The following is a 19,943-nucleotide window of genomic DNA, read 5'->3' on the forward strand; positions in this document are numbered from 1 at the left end:
CTGTACTTCCTGAGACAGCTCAAGAAGTTCAACCTGCCGCGAGAGCTGCTGAAGACCTTCTACACTGCCATCATGCAGTCTATCCTCTGCACCTCCATCACTGGTTTGGATTGGCCACCAAACAAGACAAGCACAGACTGCAACGGACTATAAGAACTGCGGAAAAGATCATTGGGACCAACCTCCCATCTATCCAAGACTTGTACCTGTCCAGGACGAGGAAACGTGCAAATAAAATCTCTTTTCATGTAGTGCAGCAAATCCCCCACAAAAGACACACGTTTCTCTCTCTCGCTGCACCACTGAACTGTGATGCAGACGTCCTTACTCAGTGCGGTACCATGGTGCACTCCACAAGCGTAAAACATCTATATGAAAACCTTTCTGATGGTGTAAATACAAACAACTTGTGATATAATTCTTTTATTATGCATACTACATTACACTGTGCAGGTTGGCCTATTTATGTGGATGGTCAGTTTATAGCACTGCTTTCAAACTCAAGGCCTGGGGGCCAGAAACGGCCCGCCACATCATTTTATGTAGCCCGCTAAGACAAATTGTGCAATTTGTGTCATTACTAGAATTGCAAACTGTCTTCACTTTTAATATCTTTTTAAAAAATATTTGACCAGTTTTTACTCATCTGATGTGAAAAAAAGTTATTTGTCAGTTTGTTTTGTAGCTTTTATTGTATATAATATGAGGTGCTCATACATTTATTTGGGTTGACAGTCATAATGGCCCTCTGAAAGAAGCTATGACTACAAAGCAGCCTGCGAAAAAAATTATTTTGACACCCCTGGTTTATAGTATCAAAGTACCATCTGGTCTCACCTTGTTGGAGAAGCCAACCAAATCTGTCTGTTTGACGTTTGCTTGTTGATCACGTAGGTTCCATGGTGACCACCCAACTGGACTGTCAGCACACCGCTCTGCAGAAGAATGTTAACACTTTCAACGTTTCTCCAAAATGTGCCTTAAAGTGCTGCGAAATAGCATTTGCCCTCACTAAAGGTTTTTTTCAGAGGAAACTCTAATACAGTGGTCTCCAAACCCCAGGCCACGGACAGGTACCGGCCCGTCGATCATTTGGTCCCGGGCCGCACGCCAAAGTATAACTTGCATTATTTCCATTTTATTTATCCGAGTCTGAATGCTCTTTTGTTTTGAAAGATGGGCCGGATTCTCTCCAATACCTTGTGATGTGAACATAACATAACATTACTTCTGTTATGTTGTTGCCATGATGTTATGAGGACGCTGCGAGTAAGGTTGCATAGGTGTTCGCATACAGAATTCCACCATGGAACTAAGAATTGAAGGGGGTGTTAGGACCGTGGTGTGTGTTCTTTCTATTCCTCATTTTACAACTATGTTCAGGAAACGTTTTTTGCGACACACATGCGTTTCTTTTCCTTTGGTACGACAATAACTTGCTTTATATGCCGGTCAAAACATTTTATTTTGTTGTATTTATCTACCACACCTTCAAAGCCAGTGTAAGCAAAACATCCAATCGGTGTTCACATCGGCTCCCAAAAACCTTTGAAGACGTCACACTATATGAATAGCTGAAATAAAACATCACGGTGACATTTAAGATTGTGGTTGGTCTGCTTTACAGATATGGGACTCTAGTTCAAACACAGATTATTTCTGAAAAGAAAACTTCTAAAAACAATGTGCAGTCGGTTATTATTTGCTTTATCTCGACATTTGATTTTTATCAGATTTTTTTCTCGAATTGTTTTTAGAAGTATTGTTTGCAAAACTCCGTGAGTCGTCACCTTTTCGTGGTGGGGGGGGGTTTGCGTGCCTCTATGATTTTAGAAGCCATATTGTCTGGGGCTTCATGCCCCTGGTAGGGTCACTGATGGCAAAAGGGTCCTGGGTGAGGTGCCAGACAAAGCACGGGTCAGAAGACCCCTTATGATGAATAAAATATATGTACCTAGTTTTCCCTCGCCCGGACACGAGTCACTGGGGCCCCCCTCTGGAGCCAAGCCTGGAGGTGGAGCTCGAAGGCCAGCGCCTGGTGGGCGGGCCTTCGCCCATGGGGCCCGGCCGGGCACAGCCCGAACAGAAAACGTGGGTCCCCCTTTCCATGGGCTCACCACCTGTAGGAGGGGCCAAAGGGATTGTGTGCAAAGCGAGCCGAGCGACGGCCAAAGGCCAGCTTCGCAGTCCGATCCCCGGCTGCAGAAGCTGGCTCTTGGGACATGGAATGTCACCTCTCTGGCTGGAAAGGAGCCCGAGCTGGAGTATGAGGCAGAAAAGTTCCGACTAGAAATAGTCGGACTCTCCTCTACATATAGTTTGGGCTCTGGTAAAAGCCCTCTCGAGAGGGGCTGGACCCTCTTCCACTCTGGAGTTGCCCACGGTGAGAGGCATCGAGCAGGTGTGGGCATACTTATTGCCCCCCAGCTGGGTGCCTACACATTGGGGTTCACCGCGGTGAATGAGAGGGTAGCCGCCCTCCGCCTTCGGGTGGGGGTACGGGTCCTGACTGTTGTTTGTGTCTATGCACCGAACGGCAGCTCAGAGTACCCACCCTTCTTAGAGTCCCTGGAGGAAGTGCTGGAGAGCGCTCCTTCTGGGGACTCCATCGTTCTACTGGGTGACTTCAATGCTCATGTGGGCAATGACAGTGACATGAAAGGGCGTGACTGGGAGTAATCTGAACCCGAGCGATGTTCTATTGTTGGACTTCTGTGCTCAACACGGGTTTCCTAGAATGAACACCATGTTGAAACATGAGGGTGTCCATGTGTGCACTTGGCACCAGGACACCCTCGGCCGCAGTTCGATGATCGACTTTGTAGTCGTGTCATCGGATTTGCGGCCGCATGTTTTGGACACTTGGGTGAAGAGAGGAGCGGAGCTGACAACTGATCACCACCTAGTGGTGGGTTGGCTCCGATGGTGGGGGAAGATGCCGGTCCGACCTGGCAGACCCAATTGCACTGTGAGGGTCTGCTGGGAACGTCTAGCACAATGAGTCCGAGTGGACCATGTTCCATGCCTCCATTGATGAGGCAGCCGACCGGAGCTGTGGCCGTAAGGTGGTTGGTGCCTGTCGTGGCGGCAATCCCCGAACCAGCTGGTAAACACCGGCGGTAAGGGATGCGTCAAACTGAAGAAGGAGTCCTATTGGGCCGTTTTGGCCTGTGGGACTCTGGAGGCAGCTGACAGGTACCGGATGGCCAAGCGGGACGCGGCTTCGACGGTTACTGAGGCAAAAACCCGGGCGTGGGAGGAGTTTGGCGAGGCCATGGAGAATGACTTCTGGACGGTTTTGAGGAGATTCTGGTCCACCATCCGGCGTCTTAGGAGGGAGAAGCAGTGCACTGTGAAGACTGTTATAGTGGAGATGGTGGGCTGCTGACCTCGACTCGAGACGTCGTGAGTCGGTGGGGAGAATACTTCGAGGACCTCCTCAATTCCACCGACACACCTATTGTGGAAACAATGCCTGGAGACTCTGAGGTGGCCTCTCCAATCTCTGGGGTCAAAGTCACTGAGGTAGTTAAAAAAAAAACTCCTCGGGGGCAAGGCCCCAGGGGTGGATGAGATCCGCCCGGAGTTTTTAAAGGTTCTGGATGTTGTGGGGCTGTCCTGGTTGACACGCCTCTGCAACATCGCGTGGACATCGGGGATGGTACATCTGGATTGGAAGACTGGGGTGGTGGTTCCCTTCTTTAAGAAGGGGGGCCGGAGGGTGTGTTCCAACTACAGAGGAATCACAGTCCTCAGCCTCCCTGGTAAGGTCTATTCAGGGGTGCTGGAGAGGAGGGTTCGTCGGGCGATCGAACCTCAGATTCAGGAGGTGTGGCTTGCGTCCTGGCCGTGGAACAGCTCTACAGCCTCGGCAGGATCCTCGAGGGGGCATGGGAGTTCGCTCAACCAGTCCACATGTGTTTTGTGGACTTGAAGACGTTCAACCGTGTCAGTTCAGTGGAGGGTGCTTCGGGAGTAAGGGGTGCCGAGCCAACTGATAAGGGCGGTTCGGTCCCTGTATCACCAATGTCAGAGTTTGGTCCGCATTTCTGGCAATAAGTCGCATTCATTAGCAGTGAGGGTTGGACTCCGTCAAGGCTGCCCTTTGCCGCCGATTCTATTCGTAACTTTTATCAACAGAATTTCTAGGCGCAGCGAGGCGTTGAGGTTGTCTGGTTTGGGGACATCAGCATTGCGTCTCTGCTTTTTACAGACGACGTGATGCTGTTGGCCTCTTCACGCCGTGATCTCCAGGTCTCACTGGAGCGGTTCGCAGCCGAGTGTGAAGCGGTCGGGATGAGGGTCAGCACCTTCAAATCCGAGTCCATGGTCCTCGATCGGAAAAGGGTGGAGTGCCCTCTCCGGATCGGGGATGAGATCCTGCCCCAAGTGGAGAAGTTGAAGTATCTTGGGGTCTTGCTCAAGAGTGAGGGCAGGATGGAGCGCGAGATCGACAGGCGGATTGGTGCGGCGTCGGCAGTAATGCGGACTCTGTACCGGTCTGTCGTGGTGAAGAGAGAGCTGAGCCAAAAGGCAAAGCTCTCATTTTACTGGTCAATCTCTGCTCCTACCCTCACCTATGGTCACAAGCTATGGGTCGTGACCGAAAGAACGAGATCCAGGATACAATCGGCCGTAATGAGTTTCCTCTGCAGGGTGTCCGGGCTCTCCTTTAGAGATGGTCATCTGGGAGGGCCTCAGAGTAGAGCTGCTGCTCCTCCACGTTGAGAGGAGCCAGATGAGGTGGCTTGGGCATCTCATCAAGATGCCTCCTAGACACTTCACTGGGGAGGTGTTCCAGGCATGTCCCACCGGTAGGAGACCCCATGGATGACCCAGGATGCGCTGGAGAGACGCCTTGGGATTCCCTGGGATGATCTGGATGAAGTGGCTGGGGAGAGGGAAGTCTGGGAGTCCCTCCTAAAGCTGCTGCCCCCGCGACCCGACCCCGGATAAGCGGAAGAAGATGGATGGATTGATGGATGGATAAATAATACCTTTCTCAATCTGTGTCATTACAGATCATTAAATCCATCGATTGTCCTTTATGTCAACAATGCCGGGTATGCGCCGCTGACGACGGTTGCACTTCATATTATTCCACAGGCCCATTTAACGAAAAAACCTTGGCGTGATCTGTGTCTGCTGTGTGCTGGCTGGACTTGTTGGTGCCGTGAGGCTTGGCGTGGGAGCTATCAACGCGACCTGGACGTGGTGGGCTCCTTGGCGGCCCTGCATCGCCGGCCGGCGCTGCCGCGGCTTCCTGCCCCCAGGGCTTTGCCCGGCGCGCCGCCATCAAGGACGACGTTGTTGCTCGCGCGTCTCATCATCTGGCTTCGGCTAACGCCTACGTTCAACTCCAGGATCCGCCACTTCTCCACGTCCGTCATGGTATTCCACTGCACGCCCGCCGTGCTTCGCTGACTCGTTCCCTTGCTTCCTCCTTCCGGGGAGTGGGTTAGCGCATTCCGAGACCTTGCCCTTCTACATCCACCGCGGATCTCGCCGGAAATTCATTTACACTTCAATTACTGAAAACTGTATTCCAACAATTTGGACTGACTGCAGCTCACACAACAGCTTCCACACTTCATCCTTACATCATCACACCAACCCATGTCATCAGAACTCGTCCTCTGCGAACCTTTTTAACGTCCTGACAATCCCAACCACCCCCCAACGGCTTTAAAACAAGAGCCTCTGAAAACCGCCCTTTTCAACACGCGTTCCCTCAACAATAAAAGCCTTATCCTCAACAAATTCATCAAAGACAACAAACTTGATCTGCTCTGCTAAAATGAAACACAGAGAAAACCCCTGGACTATTTCTCACTAAATCAAACCACCCCTTCAGCATACTCTTACTTGGACAGCCCACGCATTGAGGGCAGAGGAGGTGGCATCGCTGGCATTTTTAATCAAAACCTCAAACTCCGCGCCCCGTCCCTCCCCTCTGCCCCATTATTTGAACATCGGGCTTTTAAACTTCCAGAACCTAAACCCCTCATTACTGTTATTACTTACCGTCCCCCCAAACAAAACCCATCTTTCCCATCTGACCTCTCAGAATTCATCACTGCACTTTTCTCTGTTTCATCAACCCACCTGCTTCTTGGTGATTTTAACCTGCACATTGATTCCACTGACTGTAAACATTCTTCCTGGATTTCCTCAACTGCTCCGGCTTCACTCAACACATTACCTTCCCTACCCACAAGCATGGACACACCATAGACCTCGTTTGCAGCACTGGCCTCCATATCCATAACATTTTTAGCTTTGACCTCACCATATCTGACCACCTAGCCATCTTTTTTTACATTGACACCCCCACCCTCGATCCAAAACAAAACCGCACAATCATCTTTCGCAACCTTAAGTCCATCTGCTTCGACACTCTCTCCACCTGCATATCAAAAACCCTTTCCACCCTCACCCCCCGGGACATTATGTCTTCCTCCTTCAACACAGTGGCTCCTCTGAAAACCAAAACAGTCACCTGTCGGTGTCACAGTCCATGCCCTCGCCTACAAAGACCTTATGCATCACTACAAATCAGCCCTTAATAAAGACCGCTCATCTTACTACTCTGGTATCATCCACTCTGGTTCTTCAGCCCCACGTTCCCTGTTTTCGACCATAAACAAACTCCTCAAACCCCTTGACAATACTTCATCATCATTCACCCCAGAGAAATGAGACACTCTTATCATTTTTCAACTCAAAAATAGAAAACATCTACCAGCAGCTCGTATCCTTTCCCTCGAGTACCCCACTACCTGAACCCACATTTTTTTCATCATCCGTCCCCCAGCCATCAACCTTTTCCCCTATAACTTCTGCTGACCTCTCCCAAATACTCTCCACCATGAAATTCTCTAACTCCCCCTGAACCCCATGCCATCTCAGTTAAAGACTGCCTCACCCCCATTGCCCTACTCATCATAGACTTCATCAATTCCTCCCTCAACTCTGGCACAGTCCCCTCACCTCTTAAGCTTGCAGCCATCACTCCTCTCCTCAAAAAACCCAGCCTTGACCTAGAGGACCCCAACAACTACAGACCCATCTCTAATCTCACATTTCTATCAAAACTACTGGGAAGAGCCGTACCATCTCAACTCAAGACCCACCTCTTTTCGAATAACCTGTATGAACCACTCCAATCTGGTTTCCGTACAGACCACAGCACTGAAACGGCGTCCTTGAGTGCCTTGAAAGGCGCCTTACAAATAAAATGTATTATTATTATTACTTAAAGTCACTCACGAACTCCTGCTTTCCTCTGACTCTGGTTCTCTCACAATCCTTCTCCTCCTTGACCTCAGTGCTGCCTTTGATACAGTAAACCATTCCATTATTCTCAACCGCCTAGAATCCATCGGCACCACCAATCTCTCCTGGTTCAAATCTTACCTGTCTTACAGAGTTCACTACATCACCATTGACCAAGACAAATCCCACACCACCCCTGTTGCACACGGAGTCCCTCAAGGATCAGTTCTGGGCCCCATTCTTTTCACTCTGTACATGCTTCTCATTGGTCACATCATCCGCCGCCATGGTTTCAATTTCCACTGTTACGCTGATGATATTCAACTCTACATCTCCACCAAAACCATTTCCCCTGCCATTCTCTCCACACTCACTCGCTGCATCGCAAACATTAAAGACTGGATGATCCAAAACTTTCTCAAACTAAACAGTAACAAAACGGAATTCATCATCTTCTGTCCTAAATCCAGCCTCCCCACCTACCACAACTTCACACTCTGCATTGACGGTCACTCTGTCACTCCCTCTCCTCTAGTCAGAAATCTTGGACTTCATATGGATCCCACACTCCTTCAAATCACATATCAACCACGTCACCAAAACATCCTTTTTCCATCTACGAAACATTGCACCTACGTCCCTTTCTTTCCACCCCTGCAGCAGAGACATTAGTTCATGCAATTATTACCTCCACACTGGATTACTGCAACAGCATCCTGTACGGCCTCCCCTCAAGTGTCCTTCACACACTGCAATATGTTCAAAAATCTGCTGCCCGACTGCTCACCGAGCAGACAGCACATCACCCCTGTCCTCCGTCATCTTCACTGGCTCCCCATAAAACAGCGCATACATTTCAAGATCCTTGTCACCACCTATAAGGCCCTAAACAACCTTGGCCCCACCCGCCAATTCCGCTCTGCTGACGCCGACTTGCTCACCCCCGTTACCTCGACAAAATACCGGACCATTGGAGATAGAGCCTTTGCCGTTGCTGCCCCCACTGGAACTCTCTCCACCTGACCATTCGTAATGCTGACTCCCTGCACTCCTTCAAACACCATCTCAAGACCCACCTCTTCAACTCTGCATATAACTCCTAACTCTTTGTGTGCGCGTGTGTGTGTGTGTGTGTGTGTGTGTGTGTGTGTGTGTGTGTGTGTGGTGTGTGCGAATTTTCTATGTAAAGCGGCTTTGACTGTTTAGAAAAGCGCTACATAAAACTGATCTATTATTGTGTGAAAGCGAAGGCCTTCACACTTTTGTTATTCTACTCTTTTTACTTTATTAGTATGAAGGTGAAGACCTTCACACTATTGTTATTCCTGTCCTATTATTAGTGTGAAGGTGAAGACCTTCACACTATTGTTATTCTTGTCCTTTATTGTGTGAAGGTGAAGGCCTTCACACTTATGTTATTCTACTCCTTTCACTTTATTACTATTATTGTGTGAAGGCGAAGGCCTTCACACTTATGTTATTCTACTCCTTTTACTTTACTCTTCTTCCTCTTCTTCTATTTTATTCTCCTCGATTTCTGTCCTTCTTCCACACAATTCAACCCATTCACTCCATTCTACTTTTCACGCAATCCAAATATTCACGAGATGAGCGCTTCCATTTTTCTTATTCCGCAAATTCTCAGATTCCGCAAAATTCCCAAATTTCCGACAAATTTTTCCCCATTTATTCTCAATGGCACATTCAACATTTCACATTCACGTCATTCCAGTTTGAAATTCACATCATTCAGCACATTCACATCACATTGGGAAAGATTCTCAACATTCCCCAACTTCCCAAAAATTCTGCATTTTCAATTTTGAAATTCCACCAAATTCCCCCAAATTCCCTTTTTCACCTCTAGTTTCCACATTTTTCAACCCATTCAACCCATTCCAGCTTTCAACTCTTCATATTCTTCCTCCCTATTCCTCAAATTCCCACTTACCATAAATTCCACATTTTCAAATTAGAAATTCCACCAAATTCTCAAAAATTCCACCAAATTCTCTAAAATTCCGTTTTTCACCTCTAAATTCCACATTTTTCAACCGATTCAACCCATTCCAACTTTATTCACCTTATGCTTCCCATATTCACCCCCACTTCCACTATGCTTCCACAATTCAACCCTTGACCCACACTTCCAGTGTAGCGGCCATCTAGGATTGACCCTAAAGTGACCCCAATGAGCCCCAATTGGACCGGAAGTGACCCCAGGTAACCCGGAAGTGACCCCCAATAAACCGGAAGTGACCCCAAATGAACCGGAAGTGACCTCAGGCAAACTGAAAGTGACCCCAAATAGACCGGAAGTGACCTCAGGCAAACCGGAAGTGACCCCTGGTAAAACCGGAAGTGACTTCAGCTAAACCGGAAGTGGCCTAAATTGAACCGGAAGTGACCCAAATAAACCGGAAGTGACCTCAGCTAAACCCGGAAGTGATATCTTTGAACCGGAAGATTAAAAATCATTCCGCAGTATTCCCCAAAAAGTTATTCAACCATTTCGCCTTCACACGCAATTTCTCCAGAAATTGCAAATTCTCGTTAATTATTATTATTATATAAATTGTATATCAAATAACTATTATATAAGCAATAATATCAAACCATCTGTGTCACTCCAAATCATTAAATCCATTGATCGTTCTTTAGGTCAACAATGCCGGGTGCGCGCCGCTTACGGCGGTTGCACTTCAAAGTATTCCACAGGCCCATATCAATATAAACTATTTTATCAACCAATCTCTGTCACTCCAAGTCATTAAATCTCGTGATCGAATCCTTTGTCCTTTATGTAAAACACCGCCGCGTATGCAGTTCAGATTACAGTAATCCCTTGCTACATCGCGGTTCGTTTATCGCGGTTTTTCTACATCGGATTTTTTAATTTGTGAATATTTCAAATATAAATCACTCCTGAGTATAAGTCGCCCCCCCCACCCAAACTATGACAAAAACCATTACTTACAGTCTGAAAAATATGGTATAAAAAAAATTAATTTCTCAACGGATTTACACGATTCACGAAAATGATACTTTCGACAGAAAAAAACAGAAATCCGCAGATCCATGGAAAATTCTCATCTCTGCAATGCGCACAGGTTAATAAAAATAAAGAAGGGACATGTCATCAACATGTTAATTTTTTGGGACCCACCTAACTGTGAATTAGGCCAATGTGTTCTGGTATGTGATATGTTCGCAATGATTACATTGCATCTTTAAAGTTCCGGTTTAACATAAAGCTTTATATAGGTCTGATAAATTCCACAATAGTGGTGTCCCTCCAATGAATCCATTACATTGGTCTGGATAAAAAGTAAACAAGAATCCATTTTTTGCACTGAAGATGGTTGTGTTATTCACTTTGCCCCAAAGCCTCCAGTTTTTATGTTAGTCGTTACGCAGACATGAGAATGACATATCCAGAAAGTAAAACCCTGCCACAGTTAGGGTTTAGTCACAGATGCTACAACTCAACTGACATTTAAACAGGCAATCATCAAGTATCTGAAGATGATACCTGTTTTGTAAACATTGATCCAGTAGTTCCTGAGTTATAAGTGTTCAAAGGAAGGCAGCCATGACCCTTTTGCCTAAAACGTTGAAATTTGGCAGGCTGTAGCTCACAACACTCCCTCCCCTACATTTCAAGATACAAACAGGTGCCTCAAGATTTTTTTGTCTCAACTTCCACTTGCCGAATTTGACATCCAAACTTGTGAGCGACTCTGTCAGTGTCAGGTGGCATGCGTAATTGTCTCTACCCTTCACTTGATCACTTCTTGTGTTTGTCTCAGTGTGCGTTAGCATAATGACAAGTTAATCCGTAGGTTTTGTACTCAATCATGTCTCCTAAGAAGGCTAGAGCAAAAAGCGGCAAGGGTAATCAGAAGAAGGAGTAGCAAATGTTGAAATTAGGGACATGATTCTCCCACTCCACCCTTCCACTCCCACTGCCCCTATATCTAAAGTGCCTACGATAGCAAGTTGTCACGTCTTTCAAGGTAAAGCACTTAAACATCATTTTACATTTTACATTAATTCTTATGGGGAAAAGAGAAAAAAAACACTTCTACTTACGAACCTTTTGACCTACGAATCCGATCAGAATTAAATTTGTGAGTAGAGGTTTTACTGTACATCAGTGTGTTGTGCTTTTCCCATGTCCGCTGTACATGAACTTACTCTGAAAAAATAGTCAGCGTCAATTTGAATATCAGACTGACTTACAGAGAGCACAACGTCATACTCTGGTCCAGTGAAAGGTTCATCCATTAAGTCTTCAAAGTAATCAGCCAGCGCATTTAGCGTCTCATCAGCCAGCTTCTCATAGGCTGCCTCTGACAACTCACTGGGAAACAGAATCAAAAACTATTTTAACAACAGAAATGTTACAGAATATATTGTACATCTTGTTTTGTGGTTACCTTTTGTCATTAGAGTGGTGGTCTTCCAGTCTTGAAGGTGACAGATGGATAATTCTCCTACACCTTTCAATGTCAACTGTTACCGCAAACCACTGTGATAGAAAATATATTATATATTCAGAATATATTCAGTTGATCGATGTTTTCGGTTTAGGAACGCATATGACAGCATTTTTCTTTTTCATGTAAAAACAATCACATTATGAATATACTGTAGAAATACAAAAATGCCTTGCAATCAAGGATGGGTACCACACCCTGGTATTTACCGAAATTTTCGGACTATAAGTCGCGTTTTTTTTCATAGTTTGGGTGGGGGGGGCGACTTATACTCAGGAGCGACGTGTTTTTTTTTCAAAAAAATTTACTTGATCATCAACACATTACTTACTAGTACAGTTGATCACCTCACATTATTTTTAATACACTGAAAAAATGAATAAAGCAATTCACACTTTAAAGCACAATATTCAAGTTCATGAAACAAATAAACAAAACAAAAAAAAACTGAAAAAGAAATAGTTATTTTCAAACTAAACCGAACGAGGGTGATTTAAATTTCACCATTGGCCGTGACGCAACAACTGGGAGGGGAAAGCGCTGTTTTTTTGAGTTTTTAAAAAGCACAGGTCTGGTGAAGAGAATTTAGTGTGGTGATGTAAAAAAAAAAAAAAAAAAAAAAAAAAAAAGCAGTAGGGGCAGCAATGCAATTTAGGATGCAAGCTCTGCGTGTGATGGACAGCATGCGAGCACACATCACGCCAGACGTGCAAATCACGAGTCCGACGGCGCGCGTACGCGGCATTGTTTACACGATCGATGATCGATGTATTTTACAATTTGGAGTGACACAGATGGTTTGATAAATGTGTTATTTATGTAATAATCATTTGAATAACTCTGAATGTTACGTTAGGCCCGTTCTCAGCCTCTCGTTTCTGTATGTCACGTTAGCATATCGTATCGTTTAGCCTGTTGTTGCTGGTTCGTGTCTGTTTTTGGTGTTAGATTTTGACAAATAAATTTGCCCCAAAAGTGCGACTTATACTCCGGCGCGACTTATATATTTTTTTTTCACGTTATTGTGCATTTTATGGGTGGTGCGACTTGTACTCCGGAGCGACTAATAGTCCGAAAATTACGGTAATATGTTCCACACTTATGTGTTTGTCAATTTCTTTGAATTTCTGTTTAATCACTTTATATGTACATTGGACATTAATTTGCATCTTTAAGCTATACAATTTAGCAAAATTTAGAGATTTGGGTATGAAGCATTTTCACAATCTGACATTGTAACGAATTCCAGTAACACGCACAAGACGCTTGGCTGACTTATCACGTTGCACATGCTCATTATGGCATTTTCATAACCCACATGTGATACAAATTCACCAGAAACCATTTACCGTATTTTTCTAACTATAAGTCGCATTTTTTTTTCTTAGTTTGGGTGGGTGGACAACTTATACTGAGGAGCGACTTATATCTGTTACTACCCTATTACATGGCTTATAAATATAAAATGGCTTATGCCGTAAAGAGGATGTTCCTTAGAATATTTTGTGGCTTGCTCTGCACTCCACAATATTCCAAGCCTGAGTGTAACATGTAAAAGTAAGGAAGAGCATTTTTCGATAATTGTCATGGTTGCTTAGTAATATTGTGGATTGAGGGCATTGCGGAAAATAGCGAAGAGTTGAAATCTCTGTTCAGGAATGTTAGTTGGATGTGATTGTTTATATTTGATTATATACACATGTATGTGTACTGGTGAATCGTAATTAAGAGCCCCACCCGATCAGCAAAAAACTCTCAGGAGCCCAGGACTTGTGTGAAAAGGAAAAGGCACCAGAGACGCAAGCAGGCATGTGGGGACTTTGAGTGAGGAACTTGGCATACCTGGTATGTTTTTACTTTTTTCTTTTTGTTTTGCAGCTCTTGGACTGTACAAAGACGTAACCATGTAGCGAACTGTCAGACACTCTGTGCAATAACTTTTTTTTCTCTTATCAGAAGAGGTTTGCCGTAAAACAATGGAAAAGTGTACAGTGTGCGCGTCCGGCTGATGTAAACAATCGTCTATGCTGTTCTATTTTATGCAACTATTGACATATACTCGAAAATCTTTTTTTTTTTACGTAATTGAACATTTTTAGAAAAGTAATGCAATAACTACTTTCCTTAGTACCCTTTTTTGTCGAGCTGCAAAGTAGTAATGGTATATGTACATATTACATCGATAAAAAACATTTTAAGCATATATTTATACATACGCACCCCCCACCATGCCGTGGAGCTAGCTGGGTTTCGGCTAATGCGGGCAGATCGCAGCGCGGAGCTCACCGGAAAATCAAAGGGAGGTGGACTCTGTTTCTACATTAATGAACGTTGGTGTACTGACGTCACGGTGTTGAAAGAGTCTTGCAGCCCTCTACTAGAAACACTCTTCATAAACTGCCGACCGTTCTATTCACCACGGGAGTTCTCCTCGATCGTCATGGCGGCTGTTTACATCCCACCACACGCGCGTGCGAGTGAAGCCACGCAGATGCTGGCCGACCAGGTGACAGACATGGAGAAACTTCTACCAAATTCACTAATCATTGTTTTGGGTGATCTCAACAGGGCGAACCTCGCACACGAACTCCCCAGATACAAACAGCACATTACGTGTCTCACCAGAGGGGCACAGACACTGGACCACTGCTACACCGTAATTAAGGATGCATACCACTCTGTAGCTCATGCAGCTTTAGGACTCTCGGACCACTGTCTAGTTCATCTGGTCCCGGCCTACAGGCAGAAACTAAAAACTTCTAAGCCTGTAGTGAGGACTGTGAGGAAGTGGACAGTGGAGTCAAGGCAGGACCTCCAAGCCTGCTTTGACTGCACAGATTGGGGAGTTTTTGAAGCTGCGACCTCAGACCTGCATGAACTCACTGACGCTGTTACACCATACATCTGTTTTTGTGAGGACCTGTATGTGCAGACTAAGACCTTCTGCAAGTATAACAACGATAAACCTTGGTTTACACCGAACCTCAGGAGGCTGCGCAAAGCCAAGGAGGAGGCCTACAAGAGTGGCGACCGGGACCTGTTCAAGCAGACCAGAAACACACCGAACCGAGAGGTCAGGAGAGCCAGGAGGTGTTTCGGGGAGAGCCTGGAGAGACACCTTTCTGACAATCCTGATCCCTCAACAGTGTGGAAAGGTCTGCAGAGCATCACGGGCTTCAAGAAACGAATCCCCCATCCTGTGGAGAGCCCAAGGCTTGCTAACCAGCTGAACAGGTTCTATTGAAAGTTTGATCGGTCCTCCCACACAACAGGACCTCCTGCAGCACAAACAACATACTCCCCTCCCCTCACAACCGCTCTGTCCACACCTCCATCACCGCTGTCACCTAATTTCTCTCTTGCAGAGGCCGTGCCCGCACTCCAGATCCGTGAGGAGGAGGTGCGCCAGGTGTTCCATAGACAAAAGATCAGGAAGGCACCGGGCCCAGACGGCGTGTCACCCTCCTGCTTGAAAGTCTGTGCTGAGCAGCTGGCGCCCACCTTTGCACGGATCTTCAACCGCTCCCTGGAGCTGTGTGAGGTGCCCTTGTGCTTCAAAAGCTCCACCATCGTTCCAGTGGCCAAGAAGCCCACCATCACAGGATTGAATGACTACAGACCTGTCGCTCTGACATCTGTGGTCATGAAATCTTTCGAGAGGTTAGTGCTGAACCACCTGAAGCATGTCACGGGTCCCCTGCTTGACCCCCTCCAGTTCGCCTACCGGGCAAACAGGTCGGTGGATGATGCGGTCAACATGGGACTGCACTACATCCTGCACCACCTGGACACCACAGGAACGTACGCCAGGATCCTGTTTGTGGATTTCAGATCGGCGTTCAACACCATCCTGACATCCTCCAACAGAAGCTCATCCAGCTCGCGGTGCCTGCCTCCACCTGTCATTGGATCACCAGCTTCCTGACCAACAGGAGACAGCGTGTGAGGCTGGGGAGCATCACATCTGGTTCCAGGACCACCAGTACTGGCGCCCCCCAGGGGTGCATCCTCTCCCCACTGCTCTTCTCTCTCTACACCAACGATTTCTCCTCAGGTGACTCTACTGTGAAGCTCCTGAAGTATGCCGACGACATGACTCTCATCGGACTGATCCGGGACGGTGATGAGACTGCGTACAGACAGGAGGTGGAGCGGCTGGTCCACTGGTGCAGCCAAAATCACCTGGAGCTGAACCCGCACAAGACCGTGGAGATGACAGTAGATTTCAGGCGAGATCCTACACCACTTTCACCCCTCACTATCCGCAGTAATACCATACTCTCCTCAGACACCTTCAGGTTCCTGGGTACCACAATCTCACGGGACCTGAAATGGACCGGCCACATAGACTCTGTCCGGAAGAAGGCCCAGCAGAGGCTGTACTTCCTGAGACTGCTCAAGAAGTTCAACCTGCCGCGGGAGCTGCAGAAGACCTTCTACACTGCCATCATCCAGTCTGTCCTCTGCACCTCCATCACTCTCTGGTTTGGATCGGCCTCCAAACAAGACAAGCACAGACTGCAACGGACAATCAGGACTGCAGAAAAGTTTATTGGAATCAACCTCCCATCTATCCAAGACTTGTACCTGTCCAGGACCAGGAAACGCACAAGCAACATCTCTACAGACCCTTCTCACCCAAGTTAGTCTGTTTGAACTACTCCCCTCCGGACGGCGTTAAAGAGCTCTGTACGCCAAAACCAGCAGACACAGAGACAGCTTCTTCCCCCAGGCTGTTGCTCTGATGAACTCACACCACTCTTAGAGTCTCAGAGTCATTGTTGTGCAATAACATCCTGCTCTCCACACACTTTTGGATTGTCTACACTGTTTGCACTATGAGTGTTCTCTGCATCTATTGCAGCCTGGTCATCCTGGAAGAGGGACCCTCCCATCTGTGGTCTCTTCTCAAGGTTTCTCACTTCCCCTAGTCGGAGATTTGAGTTTTTCCTTGCCCTCATGGGAGTTTAAGACCAGGGGATGACTGAGAATATGGTCATTGTATTGTCATTTGTCATTTTCACATGTCCTGAGTGTTGTTAGTCACCTAAATGTTGAACAGAGACTGTGATGTAACGAAGTCCTAATTCCTTGTATGGCACGCTCAAACATGGCGAATAAATTCTTCTTGAATCTTGAATACACACCAAATCAATAAAGACATAATTAGACATTTTAGATATGTAGTCCCCTCCGTGAGTCGTCACCTTATCGTGGAGGAGGGGTTTGCGTGCCCCTATGATCCTAGGAGCCATGTTGTCTGGGGCTTCATGCCACTGGTAGGGTCACCCATGGCAGAAGGGTCCTAGGTGAGGGGCCAGACAAAGCACGGCTCAGAAGACCCCTTATGATGAATAAAATATATGGACGTAGTTTTCCCTCGCCCAGACGCGGGTCACCGGGGCCCCTCTCTGGAGCCAGGCCTGGAGGTGGGTCTCGAAGGCGAGCGCCTGGTGGCCGGGCCTTCGCTCATGGGGTCCGGTCGGGCATAGCCCGAAAAGAAGACATGGGTCCCCCTTCCGATGGGCTCACCACCTATAGGAGGGGCCAAAGGGGTCGGGTGCATAGTGAGCTGGGCGGCGGCCAAAGGCAGGGACCTTGGCGGTTCGATCCCCGGCTGCAGAGGCTGGCTCTAGGGACATGGAATGTCACCTCTCTGGCTGGAAAGGAGCTGCCCGAGCTGGTGTGTGAGGCTCGAAAGGTTCCAACTAGACATAGTCGGACTTGCCTCCACACATAGTTTGGGCTCTGGTACAAGCCTTCTCGAGAGGGGCTGGACTCTCTTCCACTCTGGAGTTGCCCACGGTGAGAGGCATCGAGCAGGTGTGGGCATACTTATTGCCCCCCAGCTGGGCGCCTACACATTGGGGTTCACCCCGGTGAGCGAGAGGGTAGCCTCCCTCCGCCTTCGGGTGGGGGGAAGGGTCCTGACTGTTGTTTGTGTCTATGCACCGAACGGTACCTCAGAGTACCCACCCTTCTTAGAGTCCCTGGAGGAAGTGCTGGAGAGCGCTCCTTCTGGGGAGTCTATCGTTCTACTGGGTGACTTCAACGCTCACGTGGGCAATGACAGTGAGACCTGGAAGGGCGCGATTGGGAGGCCATGGAGAATGACTTCCGGACGGCTTCGAGGAAATTCTGGTCCACCATCCGGCGTCTCAGGAGGGGGAAGCAGTGCACGGTCAACACTGTTTACAGTGGAGATGGTGTGCTGCTGACCTCGACTCGGGATGTCGTGAGTCGGTGGGGGGAATACTTCGAAGACCTCAATTCCACCGACACGCCTTCCATTGTGGAAGCAGGGCCTGAGGACTCTGAGGCGGACTCTCCAATCTCGGAGGTCGAAGTCACTGAGTTAGTTAAAAAACTCCTCGGTGGCAAGGCTCTGGGGGTGGATGAGATCCGCCCGGAGTTCTTAAAGGCTCTGGATGTTGTGGGGCTGTCATGGCTGACACGCCTCTACAGCATTGCGTGGACATCGGGGACGGTGCCTCTGGATTGGCAGACTGGGGTGGTGGTTCCCCTTTTTAAGAAGGGGGACCGGAGGGTGTGTTCCAATCACAGGGGAATCACACTCCTCAGCCTCCCTGGTAAGGTCTATTCAGGGGTGCTGGAGAGGAGGATCCGTCGGGAGGTCGAGCCTCGGATTCAAGAGGAGCAGTGTGGCTTTCGTCCTGGCCGTGAAACAGTGGACCAGCTCTACACCCTCGGCAGGATCCTCGAGGGTGCGTGGGAGTTCGCCCAACCAGTCCACATGTGTTTTGTGGACTTGGAGAAGGCGTTCGACCGTGTCCCTCGGGAGGTTCTCTGGGGGGTGCTTCGGGAGTACGGGGTGCCGAGCCAACTGATAAGGGCGGTTCGGTCCCTGTATCACCGATGCCAGAGTTTGGTCCGCATTTCCGGCAGTAAGTCGGATTCGTTCCCAGTGAGGGTTGGACTCCACCAAGGCTGCCCTTTGTCACCGATTCTGTTCATAATTTTTATGGACAGAATTTCTAGGCGCAGCCGAGGCGTTGAGGGGGTCCGGTTTGGGGACCTCAGCATCGAGTCACTGCTTTTTGCAGATGACGTGGTGCTGTTGGCTTCTTCAGTCCGTGATCTCCAGCTCTCACTTGATCGGTTCGCAGCCGAGTGTGAAGCGGTCGGGATGACGGTCAGCACCTCCAAATCCGGTCGGAAAAGGGTGGAATGCCCTCTCCGGATCGGTAATGAGATCCTGCCCCAAGTGGAGGAGTTCAAGTATCTTGGGGTCTTGTTCACGAGTGAGGGCAGGATGGAGCGTGAGATCGACAGGCGGATCGGTGCAGCGCCGGCAGTAATGCGGACTCTGTACCGGTCCGTCGTGGTGAAGAGAGAGCTGAGCCAAATGGCGAAGCTCTCGATTTACTGGTTGATCTACGCTTCTACCCTCACCTATGGTCACGAGCTATGGGTCGTGACCGAAAGAACGAGATCCAGGATACAAGCGGCCGAAATGAGTTTCCTCCGCAGGGTGTCCGGGCTCTCCCTTAGAGATAGGGTGAGAAGCTCGGTCATCCGGGAGAGACTCGGAGTAGAGCCGCTGCTACTCCACGTTGAGAGGAGCCAGATGAGGTGGCTCGGGCATCTCATCAGGATGCCTCCTGGACGCCTCCCTGGGGAGGTGTTCCGGGCATGTCCCACCGGTTGGAGACCCCAGGGACGACCCCGGGGACGACCCAGGACGCGCTGGAGAGACTATGTCTCTCGGCTGGCCTGGGAACGCCTTGGGATCCCCGGGATGAGCTGGATGAAGTGGCTGGGGAGAGGGAGGTCTGGGAGTCCCTCCTAAAGCTGCTGCCCCCGCGACCCAACCCTGGATAAGCGGAAGAAGATGGATGGATGGATGAAGATATGTAGTCATGACAAAGGTTTTTATGACTTCATGATCTGGTATGTATGTGTATTTATTGCCTGAATAGCCTAACATCCCTTAAGGAACTGTTTAATGCATGCCTGATGTTTTTCTAAATCACGGACACTGTCAAAGGCATCTAAGAATGTTTAGTACTTCATTATATCTTATGTTTTGATTCATGCTTGATGTGATGTCGTATGTCGCCTAATGCTAGACTCCAGCTTTGGATTACTACTGAATGTCCTGGACAAGAGGAAATGTTTTGCCTAACAATGAAAAGATATGGTTGGAAG

General features: G+C 48.0%; 1 protein-coding gene across 2 annotated transcripts in view; it reads right to left on the bottom strand.

Moving 5' to 3' along the window:
* The window catches only part of fxn (frataxin), a 45,121-nt gene that overhangs the window by 7,512 nt on the left and 17,666 nt on the right, over window positions 1–19,943 (bottom strand). For both annotated transcript variants that reach the window (XM_085909034.1, XM_085909035.1), the window contains 3 exons: window positions 11,715–11,806; window positions 11,518–11,638; window positions 838–935 (listed from right to left, as the gene is read on the bottom strand). In XM_085909034.1, coding sequence (XP_085765160.1) covers window positions 838–935; window positions 11,518–11,638; window positions 11,715–11,806 — 311 coding nt within the window. The remainder of the gene's footprint in view (window positions 1–837; window positions 936–11,517; window positions 11,639–11,714; window positions 11,807–19,943) is intronic.

The sequence above is a fragment of the Syngnathus leptorhynchus genome, chromosome 4 (genome assembly GCF_054491065.1).
Source record: "Syngnathus leptorhynchus isolate UIUO chromosome 4, UIUO_Slep, whole genome shotgun sequence".
Taxonomy (NCBI): Eukaryota; Metazoa; Chordata; class Actinopteri; order Syngnathiformes; family Syngnathidae; genus Syngnathus; species Syngnathus leptorhynchus.